Source organism: Delphinus delphis, chromosome 14, assembly GCF_949987515.2.
Source record: "Delphinus delphis chromosome 14, mDelDel1.2, whole genome shotgun sequence".
Classification (NCBI taxonomy): Eukaryota; Metazoa; Chordata; class Mammalia; order Artiodactyla; family Delphinidae; genus Delphinus; species Delphinus delphis.
In genome coordinates this window covers 70971383-70988161 of record NC_082696.1, presented here as the reverse complement: position 1 = coordinate 70988161, position 16779 = coordinate 70971383, and the positions used below count along the sequence as shown (strand labels likewise).

Below are 16779 nucleotides of genomic sequence, written 5' to 3'. Positions count from 1 at the left end.
CCCAACAAACGAAAGTCCAGGACCGTAAGCCTTCACAGGAAAATTCTATAAAACATTTAAAGAAGAGGTAACACCTAACCATCTCAAACTATTCCAAAAACTTGAAAAGAAAGGAATGCTTCCAAGCTCATTCTACAAGGCCACTATCACCCTGATACAAAAATCAGACAAGGATGTCACAAACACAAAAAGAAAATTACAGGCCAATATCACTGATGAACATAGAAGCAAAAATCCTTAACTAAATATTAGCAAAACAAATTCAACAATACATTAAAAGGATCAAACACCATGATCAAGTGGGATTTATCCCAGGAATGCAAGTATGGTTCAACATCTGCAAATCAATGTGATGTAACACATTAATGTGAGATACCACATTAACAAATTGAACAATAAAAAAATCATATGATTGGGACTTCCCTGGTGGCACAGTGGTTAAGAATCCGCCTGCCAATGCAGGGGACATGGGTTCAAGCCCTAGTCCGGGAAGATCCCATGCCGTAGAGCAACTAAGCCCGTGCGCCACAACTACTGAGCCTGCACTCTAGAGCCCGCGAGCCACAGCTACTGAAGCCTACAGGCCTAGAGTCCGTGCTCCACAACAAAAGAAGCCACCACAAGAAGAAGCCCTCACACTGCAATGAAGAGTAGCCCCCCCTTCACTGCAACTAGAGAAAGCCCGTGCACAGCAGTGAAGACCCAACGCAGGCATAAATAAATAAATAAATAAATAAAATTGATTTTAAAAAAAAGAATCATATGATCATCTCAACAGATGCCAAAAAGACTTTTAACAGAATTCAACAGCCATTTATGATAAAAACTATCAAAAAGTGGGTACAGAGAGAATATACCTCAACATGATAAAGATCTAGGTTTGATATTTACATGCAACTTTTGAAAAGTCTATCTTAACTGACCATTATTTTTCATTTCTATTTCATAAACCTCTACCTTTAATTTATAGTATCACTCACAACTAATCCAAATATTAGCAATTACAGATGAGCAAAAATATGTACTACTTGATATATAACCTTAAGATTCTAAAATATCGATGCAGGAAAAAGAAATGCTAAACTCCAAATCATCTACCACAAACTCAATACAGATTTTTAGAACAAGATTTCAGACTGACTAAACTTAATAAATTCTTTGGGATTAGTTCCTGCCTAGTATAAAAATAATTTTTTAAAAAGTAACGAGGATATCCTAAAGTAAAACATATACTCCATAGAATAATGGTGTTAAGTGCTCATCAAAGGATACTAAAACCCTAAAGAAGCTGCTAAAAACTTAATCACATTACAGAAAAGGGGAAGCGGAAAGGAAAAGCAAAAGAATAATTTCTTTACAAGACTTGGGGGATGGGTTTGAGGAGAAAGAACCAAACAAAAAAGATGAATTTCATTAAGTTTCTGAAATAATCTCAAAATGCAGAAATAGGGTACTATTTTTTAAGGTGTAGAGCTGTGTTATAGACTTAAATTGTTTACCTCATTTTCTGTTCCCACGTCCAGCATGACAGGCAGACATTGTTGAGGATTCATCCCTCCACAAGCTGTATACAGAGCCAGTTTACCCACGGGGATGCCCATCCCATTACAGCCAAGGTCTCCCAGGCCAAGAATACGCTCTCCGTCAGTCACCACAATAGCCTCAAAGAAAAAGAAAAAATATCTATTAACAGATGTTTGCAAATTCCGGGGCATCGTTCCTACTCTCTGTTTCTGAAGTTAACATTTATGCAATGAAATACTAAGCTGTCAAAAAGCATAAATTGAATATACATGGAAAAGATTTTATATGATCATTAAGTGTGGAAGACTGGGGAGAATAAATAATTTGATATATGCATTTCAAATGTATTTTTAAAATACATACATATGATTGTTTGGTTGTTGAGAAAAGAAGACAAGGTATGCCCATAAAGATTCAAACAACTCAAATAATTCAGTCTTCAATCAGGAGGAGTAAGTGGGCAGAGTACAGGTAAATAAGAGCTCAAACTGAGAACTAAAGTGAACCTTAGAACAGCTTTGAAACTAGTCACATCCACTTTGAGTACCATTAGGAGAGTCCATGGTTAAATCATTGCTCAGGAGTCCCCAGTGCTCTGATCTTTAGTTTATGCACCCTCCTAATTTCACAACAATGTTGATCCATCCTCTTTAACTCCTATAACATAGGATACTGTTCTACCATCTTTGAAATATGCCAAGCACAGTCTATTACTACTCTTACCTGATAGTAGAGTACCACTAGACAATTTTAGTTTAGTTTATTTTATTGTTTAGTTTATTTCTAATCATCCTGAAGATCTACAAAGCATACATTTTAATCATGTGGAGATTTTAATGCTAAGTACTTTGTTATCTTTATTGAAATTAATGCATCTTTCATCTGTATTCTGTGATTCATGGCCATTACATGAATTTAAGCAAAACCAATTTTGTGAAACACAATTTATTAGATTTTCTACAAACTGCTACACTTGTCATATCCATGGAGCCTAGAAAAAAATGTCAGTTATTTGACCTTAGATAAACTGATGAATTAAAGCTTCTGTTTCTTATTTATAAAAATGCAAATGATAAATATACTTTTCAGAGTAGCTGCATAAAATTAGGAGCCAACTCTGTTGTGCTCACTACTGCACACCAACATCTAGCACAGCATTTGGCACATAGTAAACCATCAAAAACATTAATTAATTGAATAAATCTATGATTCAATACAATGAAATCATGATAAACAAAGAACTTACCGTATTACCTGGTATATTACGAATTCTCAAAAAAATTATAGATATTAGTACTATTATTATCGTAAGGACTAATGTACAGAGTCATAGCATTTTAGAAGCAAAGGGGAATTTGGACTACATTCAGTCTATCCCTCTTACAGATTAGGAAACCGAAGATAAGTGAACTGAAATAATTTGCCTACAGTGATTTACCTCATTAATATCAAAGAACCAGGACCCGAGTGTGTTAACTCCTAGTGCAGTGTTTTTCTACCACACTATAATGCAGAACATATATTTTAAAAGTTTGAGGGCTTTTCATTTAGTTTTCTGTTCACCTATATTGTGCAGCTCTTAAAGACCTGCCTTAAAAGTAAATGTGTACATGTATATATGTACTGTTAACTAACTTAAAAATACATATATACATTTCACCCAAAAGTGGGTGAAAATTATTTCTGCATACTCCATAAAGTTGATCTTTGTCAAATTTTCCGTGTCTCATTGAAAAGGGTCAATATGCTAGGCTGTTTTGGAGAAGGCAACTTGAGACACCTGCATTCAATTCCCACCACCACCATGCACTACTATGTAACCCACCTGTGCCTTCCTCTCCTCATGGAATTATCATGATACTACATGAGTTAATCCAGGTAAAGTGGCTCACTCAGAAAGCTACCAAACGGTAGATACTATCATTATTCTATTTTCATTAGCTCACTCCCAGAGGGGAGTCAAGTTAGATACTTCAGGTCACCACGATAAAGGAAATGGATTAAGATTTTTGCCTACCTTGATTCCTCTTAGTGGATGATTAAACACAAAAGAAAAAGGAGTTTGCTCAAAGAAATTCAGACACTACTTCAACATTTTGTCAACACTTTTCATAACTTACAATGAATAAAGAAACACCAAGAAGTCTGATGGAAATAATGGTGACACTTAGAATCCAAATGGTATCAGAATAAAATTAATCCACTATGCAAAAGTCAAAGGGATATAAATAGAAAAGCTGGTGAAGGCTACATAGCATGGTGAAAAGTGTCAGCCTGTTATGGGATAGGGAAAAGAACAAATGTGCCACAGTGGGAAAACGTGATAACTAACTTACCTTGATGACATCTTCTGGCCATGCATTAAGAACAGAAGCAATATGCCCTCGATCATGGATACTAATAAAGAGACCTCTGACAGGAAAAAAAAAAAGGAGTAATTTCAATTTACTTCAGACTTGTCACACTATCACGAATTTTTTTTTTAATTTTCAAATCCATGTAATATATCTCCATTTTTATCAAACTAGTGGAAATTATTGCCTTAAACACATATGGGGCAAGAATCTTATAAGTAAGGGAGAAATTATTTTAAATGATATATCAACATCTACAATAAAGGTAGCTTCACTCTTATAGTACATATTCTTAAATACTTTTTAATTAAAGAAATATTCACTATTTTTATACACAGAGAATTTAAATAGCATTATCATTTCCACACACAGATTTATTCACGGTCTTCATTAAATAAGATAATACACGTAAAAGCACTTTGAAAAACAGCGTGAGGCCTATGTACATAGGGATTTTCAGTGTATATTCCATTATTACGTATTCACAGTGTGAAGACAAGACCCTTATGGGGAGGACTGAAGTGACAGACACACTGAGCAGTCCTTTCATGTGGAAGTTACTTGGGAAACCCTGAAACCGAGACCCCCCAAAACCAAGTTCCCTTACCAAGTTTATGATTAATCTCTCTAGCCAAAACTTTATTCTTTTCTTGTCCCCTCTAACCTCAATCCTGTGCTAACTGAACACCAAACAACCAGAGTCAGATGCTAAAAGTCATGTTGATAACATAGTTGATGTACTAAAACTGTTATTATAGATATCATTATTAACATACAAACAATACAAACTGTTTCTCCAGGGCAAGATGAGCTAACAGACCTCCAAGCCACGGACCACCTGGCCAGAGAACCCTAAACCAGAAGCATCCTGACTCCAAAAACTACGATTAAGAAATGTCACAGGACAATGATTAAAAGCCCAGCCTCTATGTTCTTCCCCTTTAAAAACACCCACAACTCAAAGACCAGGCTTGTCTCCCACCTCCTTGTTTGGCGCCCTGCAATAAACCCTTACTTTGCTGCAAACTCCCCCGCTGGCAGAGTTCGGATTCACTTGATTCTTCGATTTGTGGTCTCAGTTGTTTGCAACTCTGTTCTTCAGACTCTCAACTTTAACTCGCAGTCTTTAACACTGCTCTCTGACAGCCCTGCATTTCCTATGAAAGCTTAACAAGGAACTTTAAAAATTAAAATAAGAAATTTGTAGATGTCTTAACCTCACTTAAAAGTTTTGCCTTAGCATCGTTAAACACGACTCAAATGCAGGGCACCACACACGACAAATGTCCAGCACTGTTTACGGCCACCACCCTTCTACTCTCTCTCCTTCACGGCAAAACGCTTCAAAGACTTGTGTGTATTCTTACTGCCTTTGTATCCTTACCTCCCATTCTCTCTTGACCCTGTTAATTAGGCCTTTCCTCCTCACTTCTCCACAAAAACAACTCTTCCCAAAGTCACTGCCGACTGACAGCTGATAAAGTCAGAGGTCAGCTCTCAACTCACCCTACTCGATGTCCCAACTGTGACTGACGTGGCTTTCAGTGTCATGCCCACAATGAAGATTTTCAAACTTCTATCTTCAACCGAGACCACTCCCTTGAGCTCCAAACTGTAAATCTAACTACGTGCCTAACCCCTCGCATCATTCAGGCCTCAACTCAGACCTGAGCTCCTCAGACAGGCCTTCTCTGATAACAGCAGTCCAAGCACCTCCACCCTGCTATTTTCACCAGTGTCGTTTTGCGTATAAAGCATCTGAACTCCCCTTGACTATTTCCTCGCGTGTTGGCTGGCGGTCTCCTCACCGCCCCCCAGGACACACACACACACAGAGCAGCAAGTTCCTTAAGGACCGTGATTATTTTGTTCACATTTGTACTCCCAGTGCCTGTAAGTGTGTTGGCGCATAGGATGTGTGCAACACGTGCTGGCTTCAGTGCTGAAAAAATAAGCCTTCCGGATTCAAAAAAAGGTTTTACATACAGAAAACATGAAGTAAACCCAGACTTATTATGACTTATTAAGTAACCAAAAATTATATTATGATAGTAAGTACCACAGGCGGATTACTGACGACTGTCTGATTCAACAAAAACATTAATTTACCAAGTTGGCACTAAATTGTATCCTTTCCTGTTTATTTTTGCTGTTTCATATGAAGTTATTTGGTTTCTCCAAAATGACTATAAGCTCTTTATAAGTTATATATTTCTTTTGGATCCCTGTCACACCCAACTATGCAATCAACATTAAAGATCTCAATAAATAACTGTCAAATTTAAATGAAATATGGTTGGACTTTTTAAAGAAGGCAATTTTGTTGAATTATCTAAGATGTTCTTGGCAATATACCATTAAATAATGTTCCTTGGGAACTTGTTAGTTAGCCAAGGTTTTCTAAGTAACACTGGTCTCAGGAAATAGTATCATTCTTTTTAAACAAGAGGGACAATGAATTTACTAAAATTTGCATCAATTAAATGCCAAAGTTAATTAAACAAATATATGAGTACAACTTCAGTGGGAGAGCCATTTGGACACCTGTAATCTCTTGCATTCAGCAGATTCATTTGTACAAAAGTGCTTACTCTTGGAGAGAGCTCAATAAAATGAAGAATCTGTAATGTTCCACCAAAGTCAAGCATTTTGATAGAATAATTTCTAAAACTTCCTGGAATGTCTCTTTGATCAGAAATCTAATGAGATATCCAAAAGTATTTCAGCACAGAAATGACTCATGCTTCCTGGTATAAAATTGGATATGAAACATTAATCTGAACATACTTAAATATATACATATTTATAAAATGAAAAGTTTAGACAAGAAAGTTATTTATGAATGATATTTTTAAATGAATGGAATTACAATAAAAACCTTTTCTTGGTCCAATTTCTTGTTGATCAATTTGTTTAAAATATTTAATCTTTATTCAAAGTATATTAAACATGCCAATTAAAATACTCATACTTTTGTGTCTATTTCATGTTAGAGCTGAGATAATTCTAAAATGTGGATCATTTTCTCATATACGCAGTTCAAACTTTTCTCATAACCTCTGCCACTGTATATATTCCACTCTCAAAACAGATTTGTTAGATAATATTCTTACTTCATGTTGTCTCACATAACATCTCTAATGAAATTTATTTCATATCAAAATAGAGTTCATTTTCTAACATGCAACTTTCTATTGTAACTAGATTTATACTTTCTTATGGAAATGGGTTCATGACTCTCTCCTACCCAGTGGAGAAGGCAATCATTCTACAGTTTTCAATAATAATCCTCTCTTGCAGAAGCTGAAGAAAATTAAACCCCATATTTTTCACAAAATTTGAGTATGCATTAGTGAGCTCCAGGGGTTAACCTAAAGTTGAGTTATACCAGCAGGTCTGGGCTGATGAGAAAAGACGTACTAAAGAAAGCTAAGTTCAGGTAAAACAGAAGTCAGGAGAAACCTAGATCAGGAGAAATCTAGGATGAAGATGCAGAGTTAAGTCATATGCCTAGAGTTGAAAGGAATGGAAGAAATTACTAAAGGAGAAAGAGGAGAAGGTCAAGGAGAAAACATTACAAATTAGTACCTATACTAGAATAGGTGACTAAGAAGAGTCCACGAGAAAAAAACAATCTAACAGGTAGGACAACCAGTGTTTCTAAAGTCAGGGGAAGTCAACGGAGGAAATGTTAAGAAGGCATGTATCAAGAAGACATACAGATGCCAAAAAAAGCACATGAAAAGATGCACATCATCACTAATCATTAGAGAAATGCAAATCAAAACTACAATGAGGTATCACCTCACCTCAGTCAGAATGGCCATCATTATAAAGTCTACAAATAACAAATGCTGGAGAGGATGTGGAGAAAAGCAAACCCTCCTACACTGTTGGTGGGAATGTAAATTGGTGCAGCCACTATGGAAAACACTATGGAGGGTCTTCAAAAAACTAAAAATAGAGCTGCCATATGATCCAGCAATCCCACTCCTGGGCATATATTCAGACAAAACTATAATTCGAAAAGATACATGCACCCCTATGTTCACACCAGCACTATTCATAATAGCCAAGACATGGAAACAACCTAAATGGCCACTGACAGATGAATGGATAAAGAAGATGTGGTACATCTATACAGTGGGATATTACTCAGCCATAAAAAAGAATGAAATAATGCCATTTGCAGCAACATGGACGGACCTAGAGATTATCATACTAAGCAAAATAAGTCCAAAAGAGAAAGACAAATACCATATGATATCACCCATATGTGGAATCTAAAATACAACACAAATGAACATATCTATGAAACAGAAACAGACTCACAGGCACAAAGAACAGACTTGTGGTTGCCAGTGGGGAGGGAACGATCGGGAGTTTGGGATTAGCAGAGGCAAACTATTATATATAGAATAGATACACAACAAGGTCCTACTGTAGAGCACAGGAAACTACGTTTAATATCCTGTGACAAATCATAATGGAAAAGAATATGAAAAAGAATGTATCTACATATAACTGAATCACTTTACTGTAAAGGAGATATGAACACGACATTGTAAATCAACTATACGTCAATAAAAATTTTTTTTAAAGGCATGGGTCAATATTATTCTATCCTTCAGTAAATGCTTAAAGAATTCTCCCAAGTATATTACAAAGAATTGTTTTTTCGGGACTTCCCTGGTGGTGCAGTGGTTAAGAATCCGCCTGCCAATGCAAGGGACACAGGTTTGAGCCCTGATCCGGGAAGATCCCACATGCCGCAGAGCAACTAAGCCCGTGAGCCACAACTACTGAAGCCCACGCGCCTAGAGCCCATGCTCCGCAACAAGAGAAGCCCGCGCACCACAACAGAGTAGCCCCCGCTCACCATAACTAGAGAAAGCCCGCACATAGCAACGAAGACCCAACGCAGCCAAAAATAAATAAATTTATTTTAAAAAAAGAACCCCCTTTTAAAAAAAAAATTGTTTTTTCCTGAACTATTTGTGAGCTAAGTAGCCAGCATGATGCCTCATCACCAAATAACTGAGTGCATTACAAACAAAAATATTCTCCTACATAATTATAATTATAATCAGAAAATTACTACTGATACATTACTATCATATAATCTTCAGACACATTTCACCATTCATCCTTCATAACAAAAGAGCCTAGTTCAAAATCCTGTGCTGTAATTAGTTGTCATGTTTCTTGGTCCTGTTCAACCTAAAACATTTCCTCAGTCTTTCCTTGACTTCCATGACCTTAATACTTTTGAAGTTATAAGTCAGTGTGTTTGTAGACTGTCCTGCAATCTGGATTTAGGTGGTGATTCCTCACGATTTGATTCAGACTATAACATCTTTTGCAGGAAGGTCACGGAAGTGATGCTGGCTTCTTCTCCTTGCAACCTAACAGGCGGCGCTGTTCTTCCTTCCTCCCATTATTGATGATGTTCACTTTGATCACTTGATTAACGTGGTGCCTTCCAGGCTTCCTCACTGCAAAGATGTTCTTTTTTCCCTTTGTAATTAACAAGTATTTTATAGGAAGATTCTTCAAAACTCTGTAAATACCCTATTCCTCCATTCAACTCTAAATTTATGCATATCAATGTGGGCTTGTGTTTGTTATTTTACTCAGTAGGTTCTAATCTGCTGCAAACATTATTTATTGAGTGCTTACAATGTCCCAGATTTGGCCAGAGGGAGCCCCTTCAGTCTGGCTTTTATGTCCTTTCAACACATCCCCATCATTCTTTAAGCACCTCCTTGCTTTCTGGTATAAGAGGTTCCAAGCTCATCTTTTGCTTACCCTGACCCAGCCCTGGGATCAGCAATTTCTCTAAGGCGTTCTGGTTGCTTTGGGCAGAGAGCAGCATTGAGATCTGAGTGCTGACTGGGCTCCTTGTTACTGGGGTGTTGTGGCTGCCAAGCCGACTCAATGGGCAGAGCTAGAGAATATATGCGTGTGCACACGTACTCTACATGTGTACACACATACAGGTATGTACACGCATATATACACATTTTATGCATACCTATTTATTTCTATAACTATCCATTCATCTATCTGTACATTGAAAACTATAAATTCACACCAATACCTCCAATTCCACCAACACAGGGTTCCTTCTACTATTCTCCCCTGTTCACATTTGTAACAACTTTCTCCTAGAGCGAGAAACCTACCTCCCATCATGTTTAATATATTTCCTTACTTGATGGGTCTGCCTGTGTGAAACCAATCTTGTCCCCTCTCGCTGTGTCACACCCCACTTACTTCCGCTAAGGTTCCAGTCTCTGAAGTAGGCAGCCCTCCCACACGGATGCCCTCTTTGCCCCGCTGGGGCTCTGACACCTGGCGCTGTACCGCTCTCCTACCCAGATCCTCCAGGCTGCCCTCCTACACAGGTGTTCTTGACCCGCCCAGGCTCCAACACCCCATGCTGGGCTCCCGGCCCTTTTAATCAGAGACAGGACAAGCGTGAGACAGAGAGAGGGTGCAGACTGACTGCTGCTGTTATCGTTGAGGAACACAAAAAAACTGGTGCTAGACGTGCAAAGAGAAGCTATAATTATCCACAGCTACTTGGGAAATATCAACCCAGATCCCATCTTTACAGATGAAGGATTTTTATCCCTTTGCTTATCATACTTGTACAAATTCGTTTCTTAATTTCTCATCTTTCACTTTTGTTTGTTGTTGTTTTCCATTTATTTATAGTAAAACGAATTGATTTTTCTCCTTTCAGATTTCTTACATTTCTTTTAAGTATACAAAGTCCTCCCTCGTCAATCATGCTCCTATATTTTAATTTTTTTTTCTAGGTTTGATCCAGTTCTTTAAATCTATCAGAAATGTCACTATAGTCTGTGATGTGAGGATCTAACCCACATCATACTTTTCTGAATATCACACTTTTGATATAACTACATTTTGACCTCATTAATGTCTCCTGTCTTTTGGTACCTGCTTTTATTTTTTTTCCTCCAAATTAGCAGTCTATCCTGACTGAACTTCCTTCTTTATCCAGCTAGATTTTTATCTGTTCTGCCAACCATTCTTAACTCCCTTGACTTTTTCTCTTCCCATCACACCCTTGCAGAAAACCTCCAAATTTAAATCAATCCACCTGCCTTCTCCTTTCCTCAAGCCCTACTGCAGAATGCTGCTTGAGACGGGCACTCAGCTGGGTGTGTTAGATCCGCTGAAACCTCATGGCCTCTCCACTGTCAGCCAGGTCCTCATAACTCAGTATGACTCCCTCGAGGACCTTCTACTGGTTATTCTGCGATTGTCCAGGAGAGCTACTTCCTTTCTCCCCCGTCCCCCATCCCCACCCTTCTACACTCTCATCAGATTCACACACTACACCATTTTTCACTCGGAAGACACAGGAGAGACTTCCAGCTTCCAGCTCTCCACCTAGAAACTTCCTTCCATCGTTCACTATTCATCAGTGAATGAAGCGTCAGTATCTCTGTCCTCAAGCCCAGTTTGTCCTCCCGCTGTCACTCTCTGCCCTCTTCCTGGTCTGTTTCACAGTCTCCTGTCTCTGCTTAACCCTTAAATGCTGGCACTCTCCAGGCTCCGAAACAGTTCTCCTCTTCACTCTCATGCATAGTGAAAGCCTCTGGACCCTGCTCTGCTCCCACCCTTGGACTCATTTTCAAGGCTCACTTTGCCTCAGCTTCTGCTGAATATCTCATCTTTTGGCTTTATCTCCCATTTTTGGTTGCTTCCTTTGCTCTTGGCATTTGCTCAACTAGTTCAGCCTGAGAACGATCTAGTTTCCAACTCTGGATGGTCTTTAAAGGATTCCTTTAGGCCTCCCTCCAATGCCCCCCCGCTGCTCTTCGCTGCTACGCTAGCTCCTAATTGCTTATCAGAGACAGTGCAAGTGTTACCTCCTCTTGGAAGTATTTCCTGACCGACATTCAAGCTGAGCTGGAATGTCTCTGTAATCCCACAGACCCCCGCTGCTTTTCTGTAACATAACACATCATATTGTCATATAATTTTTCACTTTCTTATATGTCTGTCCTATTAGATTATAAACTCTTGAAGTCAGGAATTCTACATTTCTCACAGAAAAATAAAAAGAAGTGATAGAATATAAGTAAGAAGAAAGGGGGAAGGTAGTTCAGATATGATTCTGGCACTAGCTAACCCAATGATGGGGAAAGCAGTACGGCAAAGAATCTGGGCTGGAGAACACCCAGGTGCTATGTGGTCGATATATATAATTTCGGGAGTCTTCTGAAAATGACAAGGCCAAGGACCAGACCGAAGAAATTGCAATTTATGGGGAAAGCCCCTGGGAAAGTATAGCAAGAACCAGAGTCAATGCCCAGTTGTAGGACTTGGAGAACCTGCGGCTAAGTGATCAGCAATTTGAGATCTTAGTGTTAACATGGGGGCAACAGATTTGAATGACAGCAAAAGACTTAAGAAATAATGAGAGAACCAACTGACAGCTTCAGAGCCACTAGGTCTGAGGAAGAATCACAAATTATAAGATCACATGAGCTTTGGAAGAAAGGTAAATAAGGTGGTCTAAGCCTTCATTCTGGTTTAGCTTAGAAATAAACGTAGGAAGAGACAGAGTCTAAAGGTTGGGAGGGACCCAGCAGAAAGGTCAAGTGCCAGTGGAAGGTGACATCCTTGTTACTGAACACCAATTTATTATACAAGTAAAAAACTTTTTAATTGAGATTAGAAGAGAAGGGTAGATTTCCAATTTCCTCTGGTCATCTACTTCCAAAAGTAAGGTTTTGAGGTGTTTTTTCCCCCACATAACACCCTAATATTGCTAACATGCATGACATTTTTCTTTGGGTAACTATTTGATTTTGCTCTGCAATGATAATCTTGTGAATTCGTTTTGTTTACTGCAGAAAATGTTTAAAGCTCTATTTTTAGTCTCAATCCTCCTGAGGAGTGACAATTAGTGTGGTAGGCAGATTTCTAAGATGTTCCCAAGATTTCCCATCTCCCTGGTGTTCACATCCTGAATCATCCCAGGACTGTGCACATGACGGATTTTACTCTGATTAGGTGACAGATGATTAGCACAGTTGGGCCTCAGGTAGCAAGGTCATCTGGGAGGACCTGTACTCGTTAAAGGCATAGAATTTCTCCAGCTGGTCACAGAAGGGGAAGTCAAAGGTTCAGAGTGAGAAAGACTCCAAGCACTGCTTCAAACTTAGAGGACGCCAAGTGGCAAAGAATAAGAGCTACTTCCAGCAGCTGAGAGCCGTCCCTGGCCTGACAGCCAGCAAGGAAACACAGACCTCAGTCCTACAATCACAAGGAACTGAATTCTGCCAAGAATAAGAAGCTTGGGAGCAGATTTTTCTGTAAGCCCCTGGATGAGTACTCAGTCTGGCCGATCCCGCGATTTTAGCCTTGTGATACCCTAAACATAGATTCAAGCATTCCATGCCAGAATTCTGACCTTCAGAACTGCGAGCTAATAAACAGATGTTGTCTTAAGCAGCTAAGTTTGTATTAACTTGTTACACAGCAATACAACCCTAATGTAAATAGTGTGTATATTAAAAAGTAAAATTCAGATGCTCATTCCATCATTTATCATAGATTCATATTTATTTTATGAAAGACATGACACAGGGCTAGACACCAGGGAAAATACTAGAGGACTATCCACATATAGCTGAATAGCTCTGTTGTCACTTCTGTGACCCAATTACCAACGCACAGCATTAATTAGCAGAGATGTCTGTAGTTTCCAGAAATTAAAAGTGACTCAGTACTAAGATCGGTAATATTCTTCCAAATGGTGGTAACATGCTAGCTATTACAATTCAATTTTTAGAATTCCAAGAAGACACACAGGCGGTATTCTTTTAAAAGAACGCAGATACAGAGTGGTAATGTCCTCAGATACTATGTGAGAAAACAGGAACATTTGGTCAGAAAAAAGAACCATACATTTGGGGGGGAAAAAAATTCCTTTTTTGCAGCACAGTTAAGAAATAATAACAACTACATTATTATAACCTACTGTTCATCTAATCCAACGCTATATTATGGATATTTTACGATATTTTATTTCAGGCCGTTAGTGGGCAATGAATAAACAACTGCCTTCAGGATGGGTGAAGGTAACGGGAGTAAGGTTGGAGGCCAAAGGTGCCTTCAGTGTTACCACTAATTTTTATTTTCTTTTTAACATCTTTATTGGAGTATAATTGCTTCACAATGGTGTGTTAGTTTCTGCTTTGTAACAAAGTGAATCAGTTATACATATACATATGTTCCCACATCTCTTCCCTCTTGCGTCTCCCTCCCTCCCATCCCTCTAGGTGGTCACAAAGCACCCAGCTGATCTCCCTGTGCTATGCGGCTGCTTACCACTAGCTATCTATTTTACGTTTGGTAGTGTATATATCTCCATGCCACGCTCTCACTTTGAAACAGCTTACCCTTCCCCCTCCCCATATCCTCAAGTCCATTCTCTAGTAGGTCTGTGTCTTTATTCCTGTCTTACCCCTAGGTTCTTCATGACATTTTTTTTTCTTAGATTCCATATATATGTGTTAGCATACGGTATTTGTCTTTCTCTTTCTGACTTACTTCACTCTGTATGACAGACTCTAGGTCCATCCACCTCATTACAAATAGCTCAATTTCCTTTCTTTTTATGGCTGAGTAATATTCCATTGTATACATGTGCCACATCTTCTTTATCCATTCATCCGATGATGGACATTTAGGTTGTTTCCATCTCCTGGCTATTGTAAATAGAGATTCAATGAACATTTTGGTACATGACTCTTTTTGAATTATGGTTTTCTCAGGGCATATGCCCAGTAGTGGGATTGCTGGGTCATATGGTAGTTCTATTTGTAGTTTTTTAAGGAACCTCCATACTGTTCTCCACAGTGGCTGTACCAATTCACATTCCCACCAGCAGTGCAAGAGGGTTCCCTTTTCTCCACACCCTCTCCAGCATTTATTGTTTCTAGATTTTTTGATGATGGCCATTCTGACGGGTGTGAGATGATATCTCATTGTAGTTTTGATTGCATTTCTCTAATGATTAATGATGTTGAGCATTCTTTCATGTGTTTGTTGGCAGTCTGTATATCTTCTTTGGAGAAATGTCTACTTAGGTCTTCTGCCCATTTTTGGATTGGGTTGTTTGTTTTTTTGTTATTGAGCTGCATAAGCTGTTTGTAAATTTTGGAGATTAATCCTTTGTCAGTTGCCTCATTTGCAAATATTTTCTCCCATTCGGAGGGTTGTCTTTTGGTCTTGTTTATGGTTTCATTTGCTGTGCAAAAGCTTTGAAGTTTCATTAGGTCCCATTTGTTTATTTTTGTTTTTATTTCCATTTCTCTAGCAGCTGGGTCAAAAAGGATCTTGCTGTGATTTATGTCATAGAGTGTTCTGCCTATGTTTTCCTCTAAGAGTTTGATAGTTTCTGGCCTTACATTTAGGTCTTTAATCCATTTTGAGCTTATTTTTGTGTATGGTGTTAGGGAGTGATCTAATCTCATACTTTTACATGTACCTGTCCAGTTTTCCCAGCACCACTCATTGAAGAGGCTGTCCTTTCTCCACTGTACATTCCTGCCTCCTTTATCAAAGATAAGGTGACCATATGTGCGTGGGTTTATCTCTGGGCTTTCTATCCTGTTCCATTGATCTCTATTTCTGTTTTTGTGCCAGTACCATACTGTCTTGATTACTGTAGCTTTGTAGTATAGTCTGAAGTCAGGGAGCCTGATTCCTCCAGCTCCGTTTTTTGTTCTCAAGATTGCTTTGACTATTCGGGGTCTTTTGTGTTTCCATACAAATTGTGAAATTTTTTGTTCTAGTTCTGTAAAAAATGCCAGTGGTAGTTTGATAGGGATTGCATTGAATCTGTAGATTGCTTTGGGTAGTAGAGTCATTTTCACAATGTTGATTCTTCCAATCCAAGAACATGGTATATCTCTCCATCTATTTGTATCATCTTTAATTTCTTTCATCAGTGTCTTATAATTTTCTGCATATAGGTCTTTTGTCTCCTTAGGTAGGTTTATTCCTAGATATTTTATTCTTTTTTGTTGCAATGGTAAATGGGAGTGTTTTCTTGATTTCACTTTCAGATTTTTCATCGTTAGTGTATAGGAATGCCAGAGATTTCTGTGCCTTAATTTTGTATCCTGCTACTTTACCAAATTCATTGATTAGCTCTTGTAGTTTTCTGGTAGCATCTTTAGGATTCTCTATGTATAGTATCATGTCATCTGCAAACAGTGACAGCTTTACTTCTTCTTTTCCAATTTGGATTCCTTTTATTTCCTTTTCTTCTCTGATTGCTGTGGCTAAAACTTCCAAAACTATGTTGAATAAGAGTGGTGAGAGTGGGCAACCTTCTCTTGTTCCTGATCTTAGTTTACCACTAATTTTTTAAAAAATCAAATGTGATACAATGTTAACAAAAATCAAATGTGATACAATGTTAACAAATGTAAACTCTAGATGATGGATACATGGGTATTTGTAATTAGTCTTTGTAATTTTCCTACATTTTGACTTTTTTCAAGAAATGATTTTATTTCCCATCTTTAAGAGAAAAGTGAAGTAAATACATTTCTCTTTGAGCAGAAGGAAGATGAGTGATTGTTTTTCTAGTTTCAACAGCTACTTAGTAGCAGAAGTGGAACAAAAACTCTGATCTTGTGACACCTAGATCAGTGGTGCTTCCGTCTTACTATGAGATGTAAACTTCTAACCACTAGTATAAAGGGTTATCCTATACTATAAACCACTTGCGTCTACAGCCATCTGACCAGCAAGAGAGTACATGAGGTACAGCCCAGGTGACCAGGCTATGTGCAGTCAGGGTTTCCTACTCACAGGTAAGGGGTCTGGAGCCAACCTAAACGCA

General features: G+C 38.3%; 1 protein-coding gene across 1 annotated transcript in view; it reads right to left on the bottom strand.

Moving 5' to 3' along the window:
* The window catches only part of ME1 (malic enzyme 1), a 193151-nt gene that overhangs the window by 116253 nt on the left and 60119 nt on the right, over positions 1-16779 (bottom strand). Inside the window, exons 4-5 of the mRNA XM_060030292.1 lie at positions 3861-3936; positions 1500-1661 (exon numbers count right to left, since the gene is read on the bottom strand). Of these exons, the coding sequence (XP_059886275.1) occupies positions 1500-1661; positions 3861-3936 (238 nt within the window). The remainder of the gene's footprint in view (positions 1-1499; positions 1662-3860; positions 3937-16779) is intronic.